The sequence below is a fragment of the Stenella coeruleoalba genome, assembly GCF_951394435.1.
Source record: "Stenella coeruleoalba genome assembly, chromosome: 13".
In the NCBI taxonomy this organism is placed as follows: Eukaryota; Metazoa; Chordata; class Mammalia; order Artiodactyla; family Delphinidae; genus Stenella; species Stenella coeruleoalba.
The window spans coordinates 32,579,043-32,593,789 of record NC_137159.1 but is presented as its reverse complement, the minus strand read 5'-3'; the positions used below and the strand labels follow the sequence as shown (position 1 = coordinate 32,593,789).

At 35.7% G+C, this 14,747-nt stretch overlaps 1 protein-coding gene across 3 annotated transcripts in view; it reads left to right on the top strand.

Moving 5' to 3' along the window:
- Window positions 1–14,747, top strand: part of APLF (aprataxin and PNKP like factor) — an 85,241-nt gene that overhangs the window by 3,788 nt on the left and 66,706 nt on the right. For all 3 annotated transcript variants that reach the window (XR_013831000.1, XR_013831001.1, XM_079940604.1), the window contains exon 2: window positions 11,383–11,454. Coding sequence is in view for 1 of the 3 variants with exons in the window: in XM_079940604.1 (XP_079796730.1) it covers window positions 11,383–11,454 (72 nt within the window). In the remaining 2 variants the exon portion in view is untranslated. The remainder of the gene's footprint in view (window positions 1–11,382; window positions 11,455–14,747) is intronic.

Here is a 14,747-nt window from a genome sequence, read left to right as displayed (position 1 = left end):
CGTATGGTAGGCCTTCAACACATGATCTCTTCCTTTTCTGCATCTCAGCCTCACTCTTCCAACCCTCATAAAGAGCCTACTTGCAACTTAGGTGTAAAAAGGAGAGCGTAGAGTTTTAAAGTGAATATAAATATAGTAACGAGGCAGTGCTACCAACTGCTAAAGCTTAAGGAGCAACATTCATGGTGGATTGTGTTAGCATTTTTTCTATTTTATTGACTAATTAGTAAATTCAGAAAATAGCTAATGAATATATACTATAGTTAGATGGGAGGAATGAAGGAGAAATAAGTCCTTGCTCTCAGGAAACTTATAGTTAGTAGGTATGAGAGACATAGAAGCAAGTAACTAGAAAGGGGAGCTAGGCAGGCACCTCCAGTGAGTGAAGTGGGAGAGAGTAAGAAAAAGTAACACAGGGACACACTGATAGATGACAGCGGTGTCGTAAATGACAACTGCCTCAGTGTTGAGGCCACAAGGAGAGGACTGTGTAATGCAGTTTCTGCTACTCACCCCCATTCCTACCTAGTAAGTGTCATATCATTTTTCTCAAAAGTAGTAAGAAATCTAGATTTTTAGATATAACCTCTGATTTTTAAAAGGTCACATTAAAAGTTTTGTTTCAATACCTTGAGCCAAACAGAAGGATGTAACGTGATACAGAGAGGTGTAGGAATGAACCCACAATTAAGATGAGGGCTCAGAGAAGGCTTCGTGAACTCACTGACATATTGAGCTGACTTTAAATGTTAGAACAGTTAGAATTTTGATAGGTCGACAGTAGATAGGAAGGGAAGGGCCCTTAAGGCTAAATGAATGATTTAAGGCTCTAAGGTTGGAAAGGGTAAGGCACGTTGGATAATTGGATAAGCGTTGAGTAGACTTGTGGGATGATCACATTACATCAGTGATTCTGTTTAACTTTTACAGACATTGCTTTTACAACATGTACTAGTTTTCTTTCTTTTTTAAAAATAGGCTTCTTATTTTTCTTAAAAATAAAACCTCCCCTATCAACATCCCCGACCACAGTGGTATATTTGATGAACCTGTATTGGCATGTCATTATCACCCAAAGCCCACAGTTTACACTAGGGTTCACTCTTGGTGTACATTCTATAGGTTTTGACAACTGTGTAATGACATGTATCCACCATTGTAGTGTTACAGAGTACTGCCCTAAAAATCTCACTGTTCTGTCTGTTCATCTTCCCTCTCCCCTGCAAGCCCTAGCAACTACTGAACTTTTTAACCACATCTGCATAGTTTTACCTTTTCCAGAGTATCGTATAGTTGGAATCATACAGTATGTATATGTAGACTTTTTTTCAGATTGGCTTCTTTTCATTCATAGTATGTATTTAAGGTTCTTCCATGTCTTTTCCTGTTTTTTTTAGTGATGAGTAATATTCCACAGTCTGGATGTTCCACAGTTTATCCATGTGTCTACTGAAGGATATCTAGGTTACTTGCACATTTTGGCAATTATGAATAAAGCTGTTATAAACATCCATGTGCAGGATTTTGTTTGAACATAAGTTTTCAGTTCTTTTGGGTAAATAATAAGGAGTACAATTGCTGGATAGTATGGCGAGAGGGTGTTCAGTGTTGTAAGAAACTGCCAACTGTCTTCCAAAGTGTCTGTACCATTTTTCATTCCCACTGTCAGTGGATGAGAGTTCCTGTTCTTCCACATCCTTGTCGGCATTTGGTGTTGTCAGTGTTTTAGATTTTGGCCATTCTAATAGGTGTGCAGTAAATTGCTTTTCATATGTATTTTCCAATTTAACTCTTTAAATTGTCATCTCCCGGGTACCACTCAATGTGAATACGAGAAACCAGATTTGAAAACCACTTTTAGACACACTAAGTGGAATGCTTGGCACAGAATAAGTCTTTAAGAAATGTCTGCTGGCCTGAACTAAATGTATTTAGAAAGCTTCATTTACCAAAGTCCCAAGTGGGGATTTAGACCCAGTTTTATCTTACTAAGCTTTGCTTGTATTTTTACTCACTATGTTGCCTCTGTCATAATATATTAAAGTTGAGGATGATGTTCTCACATTTGTATAGCATTCACTGTGCAAGCAGAATTGCAAGCCAAACTGATTGAGTGAGTTGAAATTTCAGTGGCAGTGAGTCAGCACAGTTTCATCATATTGGCTAACAATTCGGCAACCTTAAAGTAGGAGCTCAGAAAGTATTGGATTTTACTTTTAAAAGTCTAAATGATCCATATTTCATTAGTATTGTGGATTACATGGGTGTTTGTGAGGTAGTCTGATAACCTACCTCTTATTTACATCATTATTCATGTGAGAAAGTATATTCACAAGTTTCAAAGACCACATCCAGTATATTAATAACCTTATAAAGAGAGATCATGCATAAATTGGAGTCTGCCTAGAGAGCCTCTGGTCAAAATCAAGTCCACTTCCTCAAACTTGTCTTTTCTTAGTATCCGAAATTGCACTTTGATACATTCCACGTGGGATGATATTAAACAGCTTGTGTCAACTAGCTTTTGCTCTGTTCAGAAATAAGGTCTACTTATCATCTAATATGATGGCAGCCTTAGTGTTGATGTCTGACCTCTGGAGTGTGGGCTGGACCCAATACTGGGGATCACTCTAGGTAAGAAAAGTTTATGGTTTGTCAACTGGTTTACAGTAACCAGTCTCTCTTCAATTCAGGTCTTAATTTTATTTTTATCTTTTTTATTTTTTTAAACATCTTTATTAGAGTATAATTGCTTTACAATGGTGTGTCAGTTTCTGCTTTATAACAGAGTGAATCAGTTATACATATACATATGTCCCCATATCTCTTACCTCTTGCATCTCCCTCTCTCCCACCCTCCCTATCCCACCCCTCTAGGTGGTCACAAAGCACCGAGCTGATCTCCCTGTGCTATGCGGCTGCTTCCCACTAGCTGTTTTACATTTGGTAGTGTATATATGTCCATGCCATTCTCTCACTTTGTCACAGCTTACCTTTCCCCCTCCCTGTATCCTCAAGTCCATTCTCTAGTAGATCTGCATCTTTATTCCCGTCTTGCCCTTAGGTTCTCCTGTCCATTTTCTTCTCTTTTTTTTTTTTAGATTCCATATATATGTGTTAGCATATGGTATTTGTTTTTCTCTTTCTGACTTACTTCACTCTGTATGACAGACTCTAGGTCCATCCACCTCACTACAAATAACTCAGTTTCGTTCCTTTTTATGGCTGAGTAATATTCCATTGTATATATGTGCCACATCTTCTTTATCCATTCATGTGTTGATGGACACTTAGGTTGTTTCCATGTCCTGGCTATTGTAAATAGAGCTGCAATGAACATTGTGGTACATGACTCTTTTTGAATTATGGTTTTCTCAGGGTATATGCCCAGTAATGGGATTGCTGGGTCATATGGTAGTTCTATTTGTAGTTTTTTAAGGAACCTCCATACTGTTCTCCATAGTGGCTGTATCAATTTACATTCCCACCAACAGTGCAAGAGGGTTCCCTTTTCTCCACACCCTCTCCAGCATTTATTGTTTGTAGATTTTTTGATGATGGCCATTCTGACCGGTGTGAGATGATATCTCATTGTAGTTTTGATTTGCATTTCTCTAATGATTAATGATGTTGAGCATTCTTTCATGTGTTTGTTGGCAATCTGTATATCTTCTTTGAAGAAATGTCTGTTTAGGTCTTCTGCCCATTTTTGGATTGGGTTGTTTGTTTTTTTTGATATTGAGCTGCGTTGAGTTGCTTGTATGTTTTGGAGATTAATCCTTTGTCAGTTGCTTCATTGGCAAATATTTTCTCCCATTCTGAGGGTTGTCTTTTGGTCTTTTTTATGGTTTCCTTTGCTGTGCAAAAGCTTTGAAGTTTCATTAGGTCCCATTTGTTTATTTTTGCATTTATTTCCATTCCTCTAGGAGGTGGGTCAAAAAGGATCTTGCTGTGATTTTCAGGTCTTAATTTTAGATTTTGCTTACTTGCCCCACAATATAAGTTTGGGGAAAGAATTTTATGGAAATTATGCCTAAAATAGATCCCATGCTTCTTTAGGTTTAGGCATTTTCTCATAATACAGGCTTAAATCCCATAGCAGATGATTTTCTGTTTTTCTCTACTATGAAAGTTTGAATTTGTCTGTTGTTGATAGAGCAAACCAGATAATCTTATGTGATAGCACTGTAAATTATAAAGTATTGTACAAGAAAATTGTTATTATCTTAGCCTGTGGTTTGTTATGTAGCTTATTCTGAAAAAAAACAAATTTTTCCTCTTCTCTGTTTTTCCATTTATAGGAACCAGGCTAAATGGGAACACTGAATTCTGAGATATATTATTCCTGTCTGTGATATTCAGAAATTTCTCTAGGAAGACATTGTCAGAAAAATGAACTGATGTTGGTTTTTCAGTAAATATTATATATGGACAAAAATGAAATGAAAGGTCCAGTAGCTTTTCTACTTTTACTTTATTCAGGTTTGTTTTTTACTTTTAGGATGTTGGACATAATAAACAAATAGGTCAGAGACCTTGGTTCAAAATATCTAAACATTTCTGCTGATAGTGTAAGAAAATCTTCATTTTGTCTGACTTCAGTAAATGCCAAAAATAAATATTTGGCAAACAAATCACAAACAGTTCTTTTATGTTTTCATGTCTTTTCTTCTACCACAAGCTCCATGTCTTAAAAATGGAGAAAACTTGTACATGTGTCATAATACATGAAATATCCAATTCAAAACCAGAAAATCAAAGATAAGGGAGCCACATTGTATTAATACAAAAGTCATATAAAAACAGAGATCCCGGGCTTCCCTGGTGGCGCAGTGGTTGAGAGTCCGCCTGCCGATGCAGGGGACACAGGTTCGTGCCCCGGTCCGGGAAGATCCCACGTGCCGTGGAGCGGCTGGGCCAGTGAGCCATGGCCGCTGGGCCTGCGCGTCCGGAGCCTGTGCTCCGCAATGGGAGAGGCCACAGCAGTGAGAGGCCCGCGTACCGCAAAAAAAAAACACCAGAGATCCCTGTCCCCATTCAAGACACAGTCTGAAGAATTCAAGTAAAAAAGGGTTTTTTCTATAGTGTCTGAAGAAAAATTACTGTCATTTTAGCTGTTGCTAACAAGAGATAGGAGTGATTTCAGTGTAATTCTTCAGTCTGTATATCCTTCAGAATTTCTTTTCTAAGCTCCTGCTGTATGCTGTGCAGTTCTTTTAATATTAAATGTTCTTGTATTTGAATGCTTAATTTAGTTAGCTTCTCTGTTTTCTAATACTCCTTCTCTCACTGGCTGAGCATAAACGAATTTGCTATTGGTGTCCAGTATCAATAATAACAGTTGTTAGAGTAGTGTGTGTTAATCGTAATTGCTTCGGCTGCAAGTAACAGAAATGTGACAAACGGCAGCTTAATCAAATTAATTTTTCTTCTGTAACAGAATCTTGGGCAGTCGGTGCAGGGCTGGTGCAGCTGCTCAAGGAACAGGCTTTTCTGTGCTTCTCCTTGGTCATCCTTTGCGTATGGCTTTCGCATCTGTACTCATAAGATGGCTGCTGTACCTTGAGGTGTTACACATAAGCTGGAAGAAAAAGAGAAAGGCAGAGGGAAAAAGGTGCAGGCCAGTTGAGCCTGTTCCTTTTTATCAGGAAGACACTAATCTTCCCAGAAGCTCCACTATATTTTGAAATGTAGTCTTATTGTTTTGTTAGATATGGTGAGGCCAATGGACCAGGAGATGATTATTGTTGAAAAACTAATACTCATAGCTCCGGAGAGAAGTAAGGACACACCATGCCACACAGGGCCACACAAGGTTGGTGGAAGGCAGAGAGAGCTAGGGGAACTGCAGGAAAGCCTTTATTGTGGTTCTCTTTGGAGTGAATGGGCAAGGCAGTGTAAACAGAGGATGATCTAGTTTGAATAATCTTATGGGGCTCTGGGCTTTAGGGCCCACCCCTAGTTGTCTGATGCCTAGTCCTAGGGTGGTTAGGGCAGTGTAAGAACTAGGTAAAGCCATCATTGGGGGTGTGGCTTTGGATGGATTTGTTTGCATATGAAAGGTGCACTTGCGGTGAGTCATTTACTGTTTCTTAGAATCAGTAACCCTGGGAGGGGTAGCCTTTCCCTAGTCAGCAAAGTCTTAGCTATCAAAGCATCAGATACAGAAACTATAAAGCATGGTTAATACACACTCTTCCTTATGTGCTTGGCTAGAATTGTGTCTCGGCCATCCATAGCTATGAGGAATTCTGGGCATTTGGATGTTTTTAACTGGGTACATTGTTACCCTAAACAAAATTGAAGTAATAGTAGTATGAAAGAAGAAATGAATAGATATTGATTAAGCAACTAGTAGCATCTGGTACACAGTGTCATGTGTGAAGAATTAGCATCTAAAAAGTATAGGTGTAGTTTAAATCATGACTTACAAATTCACGTGCCTGCAGAGGCCAGGTATGCAATAAAGAGTGAAGCTGGCTAAGTGCAAGATTATAGGGAGTGCTGGGCACTCTGGGGAGGTGGAGGGTACATACACTCTTCAAAGTAAAAATTAAAAAAGATACTGAGTGACTTGTGGTGTGTTGGCTACCAGTTTGTGGTGCTTAGTCTAAATCAAAGGAATATTTTAAAACAGCATGTAGAAATGTAGAAAATAGAAAGAGCATGTAGAAAATAGAGGGTTATTAATTTCACTGGAACAGGTGTAAATTAAATCACACTTCAGTTATGTTATTTAGCAGTTGTGTACACTACATTTTCCATTACCTGATGATAACCCTTTTAGTACCAACCAAAAATGTACCAACATTTTTGAAATTTTAACTATTTTTGCCTCAACTTTTCATTTCGAAAGATTGCAGACCTGCAGAAAAGTTGAAAGACTAGTACAACTAACACCTATGTATCCTTAACTTAGGTTAGTTAATGGTTAACATTTTGTCCCATTTACTTTTTCTTTATCTCTCATATGTGTATATATATATATATATATATATATATATATATATATACACATTTTTTTTTCCTCTTTCTCCTGAACTCATTTGAAAGTACATTGCATGGCACTTCATCCCCAAATATGCCAACATGTATCACCTAAAAACAAGGACATTTCTATATACATTATATATGTAAGTTATATAAATTATACTCGAGAAATTTGTAATGGTGCAGTAAATTTTAATATTCCATATTCAGTTTTACCCAACTTTCAAATAATGTCCTTTTCAGCATTAAAAAAATTTAGGATCCAATCAAATATATATTATCTTCTTTAATCTAGAGCTGTCTTTCATGGCATTAATGCTTTTAGCAGTCCAGGCCAGTTGTTTCATAGAATGCCCAGAATTTTGATTTGTCTGATTGTTTCCACATAATTAGATTCAGGTTAAACACTTTGGGCAAGAACATTCCATCGGTGATATGAACTTAGAGCAGCATGTCAGGAGGCCCAGGTCTCTCTCTCTTTGTCCTGTTGTTGTTGGTTATAAATGTGATCACTTGTGGAAGGTGGTGTCTATCAGACTTCTCCAGAGACGATGCTATTCTTTTTGTGAGTAATCTGAGTGATGCTTTGAGACTTCAGCAGTATTCTGCTTCCCATCAAGCTTTCACCTGAAAATTAACATCCATCGTTACTTTACTGAGTCAATTAATGTTAGTAGTTACAAAATTGTGATTTCCTCATTCCATCATTTCTTCTATGTTAGCTGTCATTCTTTTATAAAGAAAGGCTTTTTCTCCCAGCCCTGACCCCAGCCCCTTTCTTGAGTTCAGTATGAACTCATAGATTATTTTGTATTGAGTGTGTTATATTCCATTATTGTTATTATTCATATTGATGCCCAAATTATTTTCAATTTTGCTGGATCTCTGAACTCTTGGATGTGGGATGCATTTTCAGCCTTTCCCACTCAAGGGGTGACGTTTTTGTGGTTCTCGCTCCCATCTTCTCTCTTCCTCCGAACTGCCACTTAAATTCTGTTCCAGCATCGATCCTGAAGCTTCATCCGCATTTGGCATTTCTTTCCCCTCTTACATGTAAATTAAAGTTAGTGGTAACCTGTCTCCTAGTTGTGCTTTAGATGTGGAAAATAGGTGGTTTTATTTGCTGTATTTGTTGATCTCTGATTTTTTTGGAGAATGTGTGGTGTGATTAGAAGTTAGGTGGCTACAATTATTTGGTAGGACACTGGAATTCCTCTATTTTAACTACTTCTGTGGTTTTCTAAGATGCGAAATGTCTGACTTTCAAATGAAGTTTTTGTTTAAACCTGATGACTCTTGGTAATCAGTAAGTTAACTCAGATAAGCCTTTAGTACCTTGAGAAGGATGTTATGCCATTCGTCCTACTCCCAGGAGTCTCTAGCCAGTGTACTCCTTTGAGTCTTTATGTTTCTTTGTTTTTCTACAGCCTTTTCCTTTCCACCTGCAGACCAACATCATTGTTAATGCACTGACTACTAAACCCTATGCACTTTATTATCTGCTGTGAATAGACAGCTGGGAATTCAGATAACTCATCTCATTAGACTTGGGTGTGATCTTAGAATAAACAGGACCACGTGAAAGCCTGAAGGCCTCTTGGAGCTTTATCTAGGGCTTGAGTTTTCTTAGAATGTCTATTTGCTTAATAAATAGCCATTCTTCCTTATTTCCAGTTGTTTAGTATGTTTTAGTTTACAGTCAAGCTGATGTTAAATCATCTAAAAATGATATTTTACATAATGATAATGAGGGAAGCAGTACAGTACCAAGAGCAAAGATGTCTTTAGAATCACAAATCCTGGTCCTGCTGCTTATTGGCTGTGTAACTTTAAGTAGTTGCTTAACTTATCTGCACTTCCATTTCTCACCTGAAAAACAAAACCTTCCACAGGTTTTGTGAAGATGAAAAAAGATGAAAAAAGATATATGTGATAAATATGGAACAGTGCCTTGGTCTTGGTAAATAATTGCCATTACAGTTAGTATGTTAATAAGAATGTATGAATATTTACTCTGCACAAGGAGCAGTGATTGCTGTTACATAAAGCAGGCCATCAGATCTTTAGGATCTGTTTGTGACCTTACCCGCTTCTCACCATCCACATCCTGAAATTCAAATAAGCTTTAATGATAATTTGTTAAATCTCCAAACTTTCCATTGAAAAAGCATAAATTATTATTTTGTAACTTACTCATTATTTAGAGGTGTGGTTTAAAAGGGACAGGTATAGCTAAATGCCTGAATGATGTTAATTTCAAAGACTCTTTAAAACACTTTTGTGGGTACTATAGAAATGCACAGCTTGTGATGAAATTACATTGTTGTAGAAACATGTGTCCACTAGAGGTCACATTATACTTTTATATTATAGCTTCCTGCAAAAATATGGTTTGAAAAAGAAAGAAACCCAAGCTGGACTATTACAGGAACCATCCTTATATGTCATGGTTTTATATTGGGCAGTTTCTTACTCTGTTGGTTAGAAAATCAATTTGTATTATTGAAGTTAACAATAAGATATTACTCTCCAAGTTATAAATAGAAACTTCTTACTCCTCACCACACAGTAATTTGCAGTTCTTGAAACTACTTCTGAATGATTACATGTAGGCATAGAGTAATATATGACTGTTTTTCTCAGGTATTTATTTTTGTTAATAAGTATGGATTTGGAGTCCTACCTGCTTGAAGAGTGACCTACACAAGCAACTTAAATTCTCTGGACTTTCAGCTTCCAAATATGTAAAATGTGAATAGCTGTGACAGTATTAGGGTGAAGCTCAATATTTAAGTGAAAGTTCTATGCAAATGATAAAGTTCGTGCAAATGGTAAAGTGGATTATTAGATAACTGCTGTTTTGGGCCCACTAAGGCATATTATGGGAAGAATATAGGAACTTCCAAATTTCTGTCCTCTCTTTTCTGATTGAATAGGCTACTAGTTTATATTTAATTGTCTGAAATAGCCATTGTGGCTAATAGTGGATATATTTTAAATAGGCTACCTTTAAGATATTTTATTTTAGAAAATGTTCTAAAAATCAACTGTAGCTGTGTGGAATATTCACTATGTGGAATTTATTCCACTGCGATGCTTCTGTTTTTATATAGTCACAGCCTTAAGTGTGGAATTAGTCGTTGGCTAAAATAATGAGTACTGATTCCTGGAAGTTTCATATTTTTGCAAGTTTTTGTAGAACCAATGGGTTTACTTGAATTTAGGCTTTGCTACAGTCTGCTTTTACTGATAATTTTGGTCCTGATGTGGATAAGGTCAGAGATGAAGTGATAGATACTAAGGTAATGAAGAGGTAGGCCGGATAATTATGGTGCTAAGTAAAATTGGTGATTAAAATGTTTTCATTACATAAAGTCACAAATTACAAAGGTAATCTTAACTGTTCTGTTAATAGCCATGCAGGGAAGGCTTGATTGGCAATTTCAACATTGAAAGTGCAAGCAATTTTTTTTTTTTAATTGTGGAGAGGGGAAATAGAAAGTGCAGAAGTGAAGGTTGCAATTTATTTTATTATTATTATTATTTAAATATTTATTTATTTATTTGGTTGCACTAGGTCTTAGTTGTGGCAGGCGGGCTCCTTAGTTGTGGTATGTGAACTCTTAGTTGCGGCATGTATATGGGATCTAGTTCCCTGACCAGGGATCGAACCCAGGCCCCCTGCATTGGGAGCGTGGAGTCTTATCCACTGCACCACAGGGAGGTCCTCAATTTTTAAACTTTGGTGTGCAGAAGTGATTGTGAGAGTAAGTAGAACAGTGCTGGCTCAAAACAGGAAGCAAATATATAATTAAAATTTTTTTCTTCACTGTAAATACTTGGTTTTCACTGCTCCCTCTCCTACCTTCCTGTTCTCTTAACTACTGCTAATGGCCCTGAGCTCAAATGCAGGTCTGCCTGACCTGGGTCTGCTTGACACCAAAGCTTGTAGTCTTACCTTTTACATTTACCAGACTGCTGCTTTTTGAGACCTTCTGTCATTATAACATAATTTATCTTATCTGTATTTGGAATGCTTCCTGATAAGTACATATTATATAGATTTTTTTCTCATTTTATGAATTTTATTGATAAGAATCCCTACTAAATGTCTGTCTTGAATGGAAACCATCATGAAAGGTTTTGGGATCTGTTAGTTTCCAACCTTGAGTCTCTGCTTCACTGTTTATTTTTCTGTGATTAAGGTCCCTTAATCTCTGAGTTGTTTCGTTATTTGTTCAGTGAGGACAGTCATTTCAATATACAGTTGTTGAATGAATAATAGATTTCATATCTAGCCTACTGATTTCAGAAACGTTGCTGTGGGGTTTGTTGTTATTGTTTTTTAGGCAGGTGGCTGTGTTTGAAATTTTAATTTTTTTTCTCCTGTAGATAACAGATAAGAGAGTGTCCAGAAGACATGCCATTCTTGAAGTGGTGGGTGGTCAGCTTCGAATCAAACCGGTAAATATGTTATTAATGATTTATTTTAACATTTTCTCTCTCACGTGTTTCCAGCTCCTGATTGGAGGGGCTTATTTTTAAGGTTATGAAAATAGGGAATTAATGTCGGAATATGTTTTTCTTATTGCCAGAAGATAATTGGGAGATAAAGATCTAAACTGTTTAAGCTACTTTTTTTTCCCATGGGGCAGTGCTACATTTATGTAGTTAGAATCTTAATGAAAGGTGACTACCAGTTCATGTGTACATTATGATTTTGTTCATGAGTAGGTATTACAAATAAGATTCTATAAGAAAGTCCATAACTGTGTAATGGTTGGCTTTTGGGGGATGGGTTAGCAACCAAAGTCACCTAAGTGTTATAGACTTGTTTCAATAGATTTCTGTACCTAGAGTATTTTCCAAATTGGCTTAATAGAGATGCTTAATTGGAGTCATGTCTATACTTGGATGAAAAGTATTCAGGTGTATTTTGAACTTCTGTGACTATTTAAAAGAGTATCGATAATATAAGATAAATATACTTAAAGGTGATTTTATTAATGGAAAATTCTTTCTTCAGGTTAAACTTTATCCCTTATGAAGTGGGTCAGATTTCTGTATGGGTGTTTAACAATGTTCAAACAAAGAAGACACCTTTTAGAAAACGTTCTGTACCTTGCTTGGTCTTTAATTAGATTGTGTTGATATAAGTCAACAAGTGTCTTTTGAGCACCAAACTGTGGTAGATACAAAATTAGAAGTTAGAGCAAAAATTCCACATTAGATTATAGACTTTTAAAACTAAAATTTGGGATGGTAACATTTTATTTAAACTATACCTTTGTTTATATTTATCTTTTAAATATTGTTTAGTATAATTTTATGAACTTTTATTAAGTGACCTTATACACATGGGAAAAAGGTAAGTGTTTTTACCCTTTTCTTGGTACTATTATTTTTGACAACTTAGAATGTCTAATTCTACATAGTCAGTAAGTTGTTAAATGAGAATTAGAACTCAGGTTCTTTGAACCCTCTGCAGTTTTTTTTTTTTCATCACATTTTCCAAGTCAGGATTCTTTTGCTATGTTCTCTTCTTTAAAAAAAATTCTTGAAGTTGAAACTAATTGTTTCAACTTATCTTCACAAGACGTTTTAGCGCCTTCAGTTGAGTAGAACTTTAGAACTGAAAGCAATCTTAGATTCAGGCTTTTGTATGTGGGAATTTGATTTGGGCCAGAGCTGGCATTGCATATAAATGGAGAAGAGAACTTTTTATCAGTAAATGGTACTGGGACAGTTTGTTGTTTGTTTGGGCAAAAAAATAAAAAAAATAATTAGACCCCTACCTCAAACCATACACAAAAATCAATTCCAGATAGATTAAAGTGAAAGTCAAAACTGTAAAACTGTTAGAAGGTAACGTAGGATAAAACCTTTATGACCTTAGAGTAGGGAACGGTTTTAAAATAAGATATAAAAAGCAGAAACTGTCAAAGAAAGATTGAAAAAAAGCCAATTACATTAAAATTAAGAACCGTTGCTGATCAAAAGACACTATAATGAAAACGAAAAATACAACAGGGAGAAGATACTTAAAACACATATAATTGACAAAGGAATGATATCCAGAATTTATAGCAAATGCTTTCAGTCAATGAGAAGAAGATAATCCAATAGAAAAACGGGCTGAAGATTTGAGTGGCACATTGCAGAAATGGAAACCTGACTGGCTAGTAAACATGAAAAGCAGGTGCTCAGCCTTCTTATTAGATGGAGAAATAAATGAAACCACAATGAGATACGATTCCACACCCAACAGATTGGCAAAAATGAAAAGTCTAACAATTTCAAGTGTTGGAGGAGCAGTAGAACAAGTGGAATAGTTATGAGCTGTGGCTGGGAGCTTAGATGGTGCAGCCACTTTGGAAAATAGCTTGACGCTATTTCCTAAAGATGAAGGCTTGTATTCCCTGCAAGCAGACCTCACGCACACACAGGTACCAATAGATATGTACAAGAGCCTGAAGAGCAAAATTGTTTATGTGATAGCAAAACACTAGAAGCAACATAAATTTCCACCAACAGTAAAATCAATAAATATATTGTGATATATTAATTTAATGAAATGTAGTACAACAGTGAAGATACATTACTGTGAAAGCTGAAAAGGCATGGATTAAAATCAGGAACATAATACTGAATGATGAAAGCAAGCATTGGAAGAATATTTACAGTGTGGCTTCATTTATGTAAGATTAAAAATCCTACAAAGTAAACAATATATTCAGGGTCATAAACATAGGTGGTGAAACCATAAAGAAAATCAAGGAAGTGATAAACACAAAAATCAGGATAATTACATCTGAGGAAACTGAGAAGAGAGTGGTTAGGTAAAGACTCATTGGTAACATCAAAGGTAATGGTAATATTCTTAAACTGGGTGGTGGGTCCACACATAATATCTTACATGTATTATGTCTCTAAAAAATTATTATGGAATATTTATAACATCAAAAAAGGGTAAAGAATAGTACAGTATATTGCAGTTATTTCTGTAATGCCAAACTACCAAACATTGGAAGACATTAAAAATGATTTTTTAAGGAAATGTGCAGTTCTAGTACTAGAATTTGATTGCTCTTTTAGAAAAATATTTAATTGGGTTTTGAATTTTATTCCAAGAATTACGAAATTCACTTTATATTAGTTGAAGGAAAGCTGCTTCTTGGACTTAGTGATATACGTATGGGTTCTTTGCTTTATGTAATGCTTGATTTCTTGTTTATATTAATATAGTTTCAATAAAATACCTATCCCCTTGAAATAGATTTATTTATTTAATCAGCATCTTATTGTAGCTGCACCTTCAAGGTGCAATTTAGAGAAGTTTAGAGGAATTCTAACACTGACTTTGTTAATGGAAGTTTAAGATTAGAAATAATGAGTATGAGATGGACAGATGACTTCCAGCTTATTCATTTTATCATGTGTGCTAAATATCACTTATTCTCTGTTCTAGTCAATCACAAATTATTTGATCTGCTAAAGCAAATTATATATACAACTGTAATAAAGTGTTGAGAGAGAAGTTTTAGTTTAAAAAACGTTGTAAAATTATATAAATAAATATAGCAGATATTTTGTTTTGATGATCCCTTCTGTATGCTGTATATTCCACTTTATGTTTAAGTAATTAAATGTTTTTTTGCTTTCCCTCAAATTAGAAATCTAAGTAAATAAAAAAGTAGCTTTGACAATGATAGATGAATGCAATTAGGGGAGTAACTAATTTGGACTTTTAAATTGGA